This window comes from Accipiter gentilis, chromosome 14 (genome assembly GCF_929443795.1).
Source record: "Accipiter gentilis chromosome 14, bAccGen1.1, whole genome shotgun sequence".
NCBI classification, from domain to species: Eukaryota; Metazoa; Chordata; class Aves; order Accipitriformes; family Accipitridae; genus Astur; species Astur gentilis.
The window spans coordinates 6,128,535-6,138,789 of NC_064893.1; the positions used below are offsets into that span (position 1 = coordinate 6,128,535).

A 10,255-nucleotide genomic window follows, 5' to 3' on the forward strand; every position below is an offset into this window, starting at 1 on the left:
GAAAGGCTTTTTTTATCGAATAGGTATCCCTAGCGTCTTATGTATCTTTTATGTTAAGTGAAAAAGTTGGAAAGAAACACGATTGCAAAATTTTCTCCTGGATAGAGCAGACGCTTATCAGGCCAGCGGTTCCCCAAATCTTACCTATTCTCCATATCCCCAGAGTGCACCATCAGCCAGAGCTGCTTATTGCCTTTGATAGCTCAGGTTGTATTTTCTTAAATTAATCAACATTGCTTTGTATGTGGTATAACCAGTTATGACAGAGGAGTAAAGTGACCATATTTTTTTTTTTTTTAAGTACTACTTTCACAATGCCAAAAGCACATGGGATTTTTTGATTGCATAATACAGCTACTTAAAATTCAGACAAACTACAAAATAACAACATTAGGAAACAAAGGACAAGAAGACCTTTTCTTCCTTGTCTTCTGCACTGAATTACCATGCCTCATCACAAGTCCAAACCCAATAGCAGAAGCTGCAAGTGAACCATGAAGCACATCCCCTTGGAAACACCAGGGATAGCGCATAATCCATGAGCACATCTGAGAAAAGCAGTTTTCTGCAACTCTGGTTATGCCACATCCATTGGAGTTGATGGCCCAGGAAGACATGAAGGAAAGCTAAGACTGCAGCAAACTGTAAATGTTTGGTAAGCACCTGCTTGAGAATTCCTCACTGCAATTAAAGAAAACAGAGGTGCACTTGGCAAGGTGACTCCTTTTCCCTGTTAAGTATCTGCTCGTGGAAAACTAATACGAAAACATAAGTGTTGAAGATACAGCACAATGCCACCTGTACAAAACAAATGTGTATCTCATTTTAATGTAAGCTTTGGTTAAGTGGCTTGTGTTGAAATGCTACCCAGCGTTCCAAGTGTAACCCAACTTAATCATATCTATTGAAAACCACATAATAAATAACATGAAATATGCAGCATGCCATCCTAATTGCAGAGGTTGTCTCATTTACTAGAAGTCATTTATTTATTCAAATGACTTGAATGAACTTGAATCATGGGAACTAGTTACTGATTTGTGCAAACAGACTCTTACTTCTTTGCTAAAGGCACTGTTGAAATAACTGACCTGACTGCTAAAACAAGCGTCTTCCTTGAACCCTGCCTCCTTCCTTAGTCTTACCTCCTGAGTGAACTTCAGAAAACACGATTGTTCTGCAATGTATTAATTAATGCAATGGAAAAAATTGGTATTTCCAAGATCAGAGAATTGCTTAGCAATTGGGAACTGCACGTGCAGCCGTAATTGCACTTTGCAGAATTTACGTACACAGCTCTCAAGAAAAAATATTTACTACCTCAGACCTGAAAGCTGAATCTGATTCACAAAGTGCACATATGTCTCTCAGATCTTAATGGGGGGTGGGGGGTTGGGGGGGTGTATACATATCCCCAGACAGAAGCAGCTATAGTCTCCTTTTGTTTGTTTTGTTGTTGTTTTTTTTTTAAGTTAGACCTTGCAAACATGAAAACCGCCATCACAACTGTGCTGCAGCTATGTGGACAGCATAACTTAGGAAACAATTCAGACTTTACAGCTGTTTACACCCCACCTTGATTTGCAGCTGTCTCACGCCACTGTTATTTCAGGAGGTGCCGGGGCTTCCCTTGGGGCGATGGACCAAGGGGCCAGGCATGCTGAGCCCTACCACAAGCGGGGAATGAGCACACTTCGGTCCCAAGGAGCCAAGCCAGATGCGTGCCACCGTAGGTCACCTCAGCCCAGGCTCCGGCCAGGCTCCATCAAGGGACACGTCCCCAGGGAAGGACACGCAGAAGGGCCTTCAGGAAAGAGGAGAAACGATGCTCTGCATGAGACGTCATTTCAAAGCTTGCGAGTAAGCCCCGAATAGGATGTCGGTTATCTCCAACTCCAGGCAGTGTTTATCATTGGCTTGGGCGTGGGGCGAGAGGCCAAAATCCTAGCAGGCAACTTCGCCAGCGACCAGCTGTGTTGCCTCAGGCAACCATTCAAAGCCTCCATGGCTCCGGTCCCGTGGCTCCTGATAGGTAAAATAAGACTTTTCCCTACCTAGGAGAAGCGCTGCATGAACTCGTGGTGCCCCAGTGCTAAGAGGGGCTGATTTCCAGGGCTCTTCTGGTTATCTTCATATTTACTGCTGAATCTGGTGACGGGAAGGCAGGGATTATGCCACCGCATTTTGATTACCAAATGCACACAAAACCCATTCCCACAAACTGATAATTTTCTTCTCATAAAAGCCAGAGCTAAAATACTACTATCCTGTCATCGAGACAGCTGGTTTATATCCCCTCCTCCTTCCTTCCACATCTTCCTTGGAAAACATCCTGCCTGACATGGTCCCTGCCGACTTGCCCAGCCCCGCTGGCCTCGCGCCCCAGGAGAAGCCGACTACTCTGGCAGAGCAGTTCTGGCAAAACCGCCTTTGCTGGTCCTGCATATTTGTATTTATTCTTTTTTTTTCCTTTGGTTTGGGATGGAGGGGGCTGGCAAGCCCACCAGTTTTCCAGGGAGCTGGAGGGTACACCTGGGGAAGCCACCCACCCTTCACATGGCACCTTTGCAAGGTAAAGGAACCACAGAGCGGTAACCGCTAGACGGAGGAGAAGGCTTTTAACGTACACAGAAGCTCGGCCAGCCCTTGGGGCATTGCTACTGCTCAGCAGCTTTCACACCGCCTGCCCAAAGCCCCGGCCAGCCTGCTTGTGTACCTCCAGCAAGGAGGTTGCAAGCCTCCAGCTCCAACTCTGGCCAGAGGTTAGCAAGGTACGGTGAAGGCACCAAACATACGTAGGCCAGGGATGTAATGGCTACCAAGCTTTTTTAAAAAAATTATTTATTATATTTCATTATTTCTATTATTGCATTCTTTTTATTTCATTTGCTGAAAATGGGGAAAAGTGATCACAAACATTTTGGACTGCGTTTATCTTTCCACTTAACATTCACCCAGATCGGAGCGGAGCTATTTATGTGTATGTAAATGACAGTTTACCCCACCCCCAAGACCTTAAGTTTTTCTGGGGGGGGGGGAGAAGCGAACTGAAGTTAGTTCATTAATTTGAGCCAAACTCAGCAAACACGCCTTGGCCAAAAAACTGAGTGGGAGGAAGGCATAAGAAAATGAAGTGGTGTTCTGGTATTTTCAAAATAAACCTGCAAATTTTCATTTCAAACGGCATTTCATTTTCCTTCTTACCCAACTTAAAAAGAAAAGAAATGGTCTCAGGTCAAATTTAGTCTTTCAAATGATCTTAAAACAGGGGTTTTTTGTCGGTGTTTTGTTGTTGGTTTGGGGTTTTTTTTTCCCTTCACTTCACTAGAACCACCCTAGCATTTGTTTCATTTGACTGGAAGTTATTCTTTTTTTCCAGTTGTTTTTTTTTCCTCTCTTCAACCACTGAAACAAACAAAACCCACCCATGATTTGATGCACTCTAGTAGTACGACATGCACGCAAACACGTAGATGTTTACTTTCATGTACGCAGATGTGTTGGGCAGGAGAAGGCATGCTGGCAAGAGGAGGAACCTTGCATCTGCCTTGCACGGATCTGTCAACAGGCAAAACACACTTTGCATTAAAACTTCAAAATGAAAGCTTGCACGCCGCACGCCTTCATGGGCTACGTAAATCCAGCACTGCTCTCTCCTAGCAATGCCTTCTGTTCTTTAAAAAAATTTAAAAGGTGCAGCGTGGTAGCACATGTACTTTTTAGCTCAATGGCCAACCCACATGGCCTCATCTTTTCACTCTGGTCATCAGAAAGTTGTCCTGTTCAAACACACGATAGAAGTGGGTTTCTCACACTTCCTCCTTGTGAGCAACCCTCAATAACATTATTAAGCACAGAGAGCACAAGACCCACACCTACACATTCTGCCTATAAAACAAACTAGGAAGGCATGTCACAGCTCTTAATAAATAACAACCTTGCTTCGGCAGGAATAGACATTTATTCTGGTACAACTTCTCTGTACAGAGAAGTACATTATTTTTTTTTTTGCACATTTCCTTTAGGAATGACTTCTGCTGCCCATATTCACGCCAAATGTTCTGTAACTATTTCTGAAGAAAAAAAAACATACTATTACTCAATACTGTTAGGTCAGCAGAATTCAGTCCTAAAAAAAAGTATTACAGTCCCGTTTGCTGTAGCTGGAAGCCAAGAGGTAACACATCAAAAAACAGAATGGGCAGAAACAATACTAGATCTCATACTGCACCTACTAATAAAGTGTTCCTGGAAGTGAAGGGGTATAGAAGAATGTCAAATCAATACATATTTCAGGGTCAGCATGTACTGTACCAACCTGAACAACAAACGTCAGAGTCCACACAAAACATCAAGCAGTGGATTTCCACCCTACGCACCGTTAATTCCTGGCCAAAAAAATTCAGCTGAACACTTTCTACCCACACCTACACACTGCTGATAAATCCATAGTGCTGGCTCCCCATGTCCTCATGCCTCTCACGACCTCTCCAGAGGTAACGGGTAGGAACGGCAGCGGTCCTCAGGACCAGAGGACTTCTGATGAGTCACATCCAACACAGCTTTTATCCCACTCTCATCACCTGGACCAGGGGACTTGTGGCATTGCAGCAGCCTCATTTGAATGGTGCATCCCAGAGGCGAGGGCCCATCGGCTAATCCCTCGTCATTATTCCCACTGTCCTGCTGTAGACCTCAGCGCCACACAGCTCCTGGTCGTTGCCCCCATCACTGGTGCTGGGTGAAGAGCTGCTTAGGACCCAGAGAGGCAAATTCTACGCTAACTTCTCCAACTGCACTTACGGCAAGACGTGTTGCTCAAGCTCACCTGGAGGCGAGAGCAAGGCAGGTGACTATCCCCGTCACAGCAATAACTGCTGCTTGAGTATTCATTGGAGGCCACACACCTTCTATGACTGCTACAGAGCAAATCTGGGAAACAAAAAGTGAGACCATGCCTTCCACTGAGCAGGGGAAAAAAAAGCTCTGCTGCCTTTCCTTATAACTTTCGCTTTTTGCTAAAACTAGCAAAATCCTAGCTGGGTTGAGTGCGATTGCTGTGCCAGCTGAGCCCTGACCGACAGAACTGCATTTTTCCCTAGCAGATGCTCAAGGAGAGCAGTACAGCACAATCAGGTTTATTATAAACACAAACAGAAGATGCTTAATGCAATTCACACGCACTTCCAAAATAACAACTACTCTAGCTAGCAAGTCACCTTTTTATGGAATCAGATAGACCTCACGCCTGTTTTGACTAGTCTAAATTATAAAGGTTTGCCAGCCAGGTCACCCCAGCAAGTGCTCCTAATGTAGACTGGCCAGAGGATGCTTTTGTGGGTACAGCCAATTCTGGCTCCCCCAATTAAGGTTCTACAAGTCAAAGCATTTCTCTGACAGTACAAGCCCTTTTGCCATACAGATCCATCTAACATGAGATTTGACATGAGTTCTCATACGTGTAAACGCCAATGCTTATAACATAACATGCTGACTGCTAATTTTGAACGTATGTTAGTTCTTACTGGGATACTCCACTCACGTACACAGGGTGACTTTACCCTCTGATGCACTCATACTACCAAAACTTGGACTAATCCAGGAGTTTGTACCAATATCAACAGTTTCTATGCAAAACCATTCCGTGAAGGTATTGTCGGCCTCCCTAAAGTGAAGTAAACTTTTCACTAGGCTTGTTTCCGAAGAGCTAATAAGCAAAGGCAGTTTGTGCTCAAGGAAGATAAGGACACCTTCTGAAGGAACTGGTTTGGCTAGTCAGCTATCTTGCTGCTAAAGCTAGCATATCCCAGTGATTTCAGTGATACATGGATACTCAAATGCAAAAGTCAGCCCTGAGGACCATAATGGCATTGTGTGACACTCCCTGAAAGTCTCTCTCTATAAATTAACAAATAAATTACAATGGACTACTCTGATTGTAAAGTCTCCAGGGCATTGATCTTGATTTCTTATTTATCTGCAACTCTCTTAATATACTCTTGACACAAGAAATAACACATTTGTATTTACTGTCACTTCAGTGCGGTCTGCTCACCATACACACACACTTTGCTGAGAGGCCAATCTCTTTTGTAACTTTTTCACCGAGCCACTGTATTTTGCAGATTGATCAAATTAAGGAGATGACTGCTGGCACTTTACCTTCCCTTCCCTGCTTGTCAGAAATTGCCCTTCACGATGGGATTTGGGGTTTGTCCTTAATCATTCACACACTGCAGCACTGGAGTAAGAGTGGGTCTATACTCAGGACTACTTATTTAATTATATTATCTCACCAAATTGGACCATATCAGTATCTAAATTTCCATATCTCTAATTGCATTCTCTGCCAAGGCTGCACAGATTTATTTGAGTTTCCAAATCCAAAAATGTTCAGTCATTTACCCAGGAGAACAAAAAAAACCCGAATGGGTGCATAGACAAGACTTTAGATAACAACCAAATACCTACACCCATGCATATATTCGCTCCTGTCTCCAGAGAGAAAACTCCACCTGTACCAGGATAAGACAAATACAGGAATGACAGAACAGCATAGCAGCAATCTCTGCTCCCACGGAGCAGCAGCCAGGTTACACAGGAGGACATCTGAAAAGTCACTGGATGCCTGCTCGTAACCGGATCAAGCCCTACACAACCCACAAAGATTAGTCTACCTGTATACATCTGTCACAAGTAGGTACAGAATAATATACAGTGCAGACACTACAAAACAATGTAAAGGGCAGCAATACATAATAGCAGTACACATGTAGCCCACACGTAAACACTGCACAGGATATTAGATGGAGCTTTTTCATTTCACGTGAAAATGAATACTTCAACATCCTTAAGGAACTTGAGTTTTCCTTTGTTTTTCAGAGAGCAATGTAAGACATCTGGTACGGAAGGCCATCACAGCCGGCTTCTGCAGGTCCCGAGCTGCCCAGAATGCTTGCATGCACACTCCCAACATGGAGCGGCACGCTCCCATCCCACAACGGCTGCAGCTACAGATCAAAACTAGCGATATAAAACCAATATATAGCAACAAAAAGCAGTTCGCTTAACTGTAGCACTGTCACCAAGCATTGCCACACAAAACGGACATGGGTCAAATGCATCCTGAGTAAGTGGCACGCCGGCGGTCGCAGGTATTTATCTCGGGTACCACCGAGCAGGCCAGCCGGGGTACACTACTGGAAATCCGGATTAGTTCCCCTGTGGTTAATGTGGGTCAACATCAGAGGAGGTAGATAAGAGAGAGAGGCAGGTATCGATCCCTGTGAGTGTACTTCAGTTTCCAGCAATGCTGTTTGGTTCTGAAATATGCACAGTTGGGGGGCAAGGGGGTTGTGTCTTAGTGACTACCATGTTATAACTAAACCAGTTTTTTCTCATCCACATTCAAAAACCTCATTCTAAAAGTTTGGGAAAAACCAAAATTGTATTTAAATTTCCATTCAAACATTACGTTGATCAGATTTTGTAGGTTGATTCTCATGTTCTTCTAACAAAACCAACATTTGCCCAGGTACTTTTTTTTTTTTTTTTGAGACATGTCCTCTTTTTGATAATAGAACAAATCAGGTTGAAATTTTTAAAAGTGTAATTTCATAGGTGATTTGAACTTTAAAATCCACAGAATTTGGTCTTAAAACTCAAGAGTGTTGCATATATTTATTACAGCACATTTACTTCCAGAATTACTCTGAATTCTGATGCTAGGCCCTATCACTCGACCAAGGAGGCAGGTCACAACATACACTGATGCTCTATTACCTGTTGGACCTGTTGCTTCAAACCAGTATCTCGCAATTCTCAAATGCCGCTTCATTTTGTACCCCTGACTCATTTTCTTGCTTATCCTTAAGCGTGGGGAGAAACTAACAATGACCAATCGATTGATTAACGCTTCCTGAAGAAATTCTTCTGCCCTCACCTCTGCCACTGAGCCTCTAGCTCTCTGCAGAGGAACAGTTACTTGCTGACAGAACATAGTGAGAGTAATCTCTATTGGGTTTATCACTTAGCCGTTGATTATTTAGTAATCCTCAAATACTGGCACCCTCCTAAATTTACGAGACACAGAACTGAACGCTATAACATGGTATTTGTCCTCACGCTTTCTATATTCTACAGGGCATGTGCACCTGAGGCTGCATCTCAAAAGGCTTTTAACACAAGCACAGCAAATGGAATCATCCTGCTTCTCATCATTTTCAAAGGATGAGGGGGGAAAAAAAAGAAGAAAAAGAAAACCGGGAAAGAAAAACTGCCCATGTTACATCAACAACAGGTATGAACTTGATTCCTGGAACAAGAGAATCTCTCCACTTTTTAAAGGTTGTGCAACTAGTTCTTTTGGACGGGGTGTTTCTCCCTTTCAGGGCGGTTTTACTGTCCACAGTCACGAAAGACTAACTCGGTTGCTTTATGCCATGCATCAGCCCTTCTAAAAACTATTAATTCTCTTCTCCCGCTTTTTCTTTAAAAAGAAAGAAAGAAAAGAAAAAAAAACAACCCAATCCACACCACCCAAATCTGCATTTTTCCCTGGCTGGCAGATTTCCAAGATAAAGAGGACTGCACTCTGCCTGGAACAGCAGCCGGGGCCTGCTCTCCAAACTCACAAAAGAGAGCACCACACACAGAGAAAAAAAAAAAAAAACAAACAAAAACCAAAAAACGACGGATCCGACCAGCCAGAAACGTTTTCTCACCCTCTAAACCAGTTTCTCAAAAAAAAAAAAAAAAAAAAAAAAAAAAGAACCAACCCAAACCCAAGCCCCAAACCACCAGCCCCACCAGCGAACCCGAGCCGGAGGCGCCCGCTCCGCGCCGTTCCCACGCACCGCCGGGCCGGGCGGTCACCGCGCGGGGGGACAGCGCCGGCAGAGTCGGGACGGCTTCTTCACGCCGGCTCAGGCAGGGATAAATCGCCCTGCTTTTTAATAATTGGGGAACCAGAACACACCTGAGGTTTCCCCTCTTTCCACGCCACCCCCCCCCCCCCCCCGCCTTCCCAGGTGTATACTTTTTTTTCTTTTTAACAGGAGAAGCGGAGGTGTGCGGGTCAGGGCGGCGGGGGGGGGGGGGGCGGTTACCGGAGCGGTGCTTACTCCGGGGCTGCGCGGCTTTTCCCCGCCGCCACCGCGGGGGTGCCGGCAGCGGCGGTGCGGGGCGGTGCGGGGCCGAGCCCGCCGCCCGGCCGGGCACCGCGCTCCGGGGAGCGATTGGGCAACGCGGGAAGGGTGGGAAAGAAGAAAAAGAAACACGACAGGAGAGAAGCACGACCGACGAGATGTGCCAAGGCTTATTCCCTTTTATTTCCTCCACCCCCACAAAAGAAAATAAACCTAGAATCAGGAAGTCAGAGCTGCGTGATCGCTGCTATACGTTTGGGTTTTTTCCCCCCTTCTCCTCTCTTTCTCTGCCTTTTTTTTTTTTTTTTTTTTTTTTTTTCCTTGAGGAAAGTAGTTGGGACTTTCCCTCCGCCGCTCCCCACGGGAGGCCGCGCCGCGCCGCCGCCCGCAGCCTCGGCTCCCGCGGTCCCACGGGGGGCTGCCGGCGAAGCGGCGGCGGCGGCGGCCCCCCCTCCGCGCTCCCCCTTACCTTTCTTTTCCTCCACGGCGGAGCAGAAGGCGACGCGTCCCAGCAGCAGCACCAGGACAGCGGCCCCGCGGGGCCCGGCGGCAGCGAGGGGGCTGCGGCCGCCCATGCTGCGGGACCGCCGCTCCCTCGGAGGCGGAGGGGGGGGGGGGGGGGCCGGGAGGTCGTACGGGACGAGGCGCACGGAGGTTTCCGCGGAGCCGCTCCTCCGCTCCGCTCCGCTCTCCTCCCGCGGCCGCGATCAGCTCCGCGCCGCCGCTCTGCCCCGCGCGGCTCCGCGCAGCATGCTGGAGGGCGGCCGTCGAGGGCTTGCGCGCACACGTGCGTGCCCCGCTGCGGGCGGGCTGCTGCCTTCCTCCTCCTCCTCCTCCTCCTCCTTCTCCTTCTCTTCTTCCTCCCTCCTCCTCCTCCTCCTCCTCCTCCCTCTGCAGGCGGCGGCGGGTGCGCAAGGGCTTGCGGAGCGGCTGGAGCCGGCTGCGGGACGGGGCGCGCCCGGCTGCGCTCTCCGCCCGGCCGCGGAGCGCAGGGGCTCCCTCTGGGGACGCCGAGGAGGAGGAGGAGGAGGAGGAGGAGGAGGAGGATGGGGCGGGAGCAAGGAGAAGGGGGGAGGAGGAACCGGCGGCGCCTTCCCCGCCCAGGTGGG

General features: G+C 47.2%; 1 protein-coding gene across 2 annotated transcripts in view; it reads right to left on the bottom strand.

Moving 5' to 3' along the window:
• EGFR (epidermal growth factor receptor) overlaps window positions 1-10,001 on the bottom strand; it is a 167,112-nt gene extending 157,111 nt beyond the window's left edge. For both annotated transcript variants that reach the window (XM_049816629.1, XM_049816627.1), the window contains exon 1: window positions 9,616-10,001. In XM_049816629.1, the coding sequence (XP_049672586.1) occupies window positions 9,616-9,721 (106 nt within the window). In that variant the 5' untranslated portion in view covers window positions 9,722-10,001. The remainder of the gene's footprint in view (window positions 1-9,615) is intronic.
• Between the last annotated feature and the right edge of the window lie 254 nt (window positions 10,002-10,255).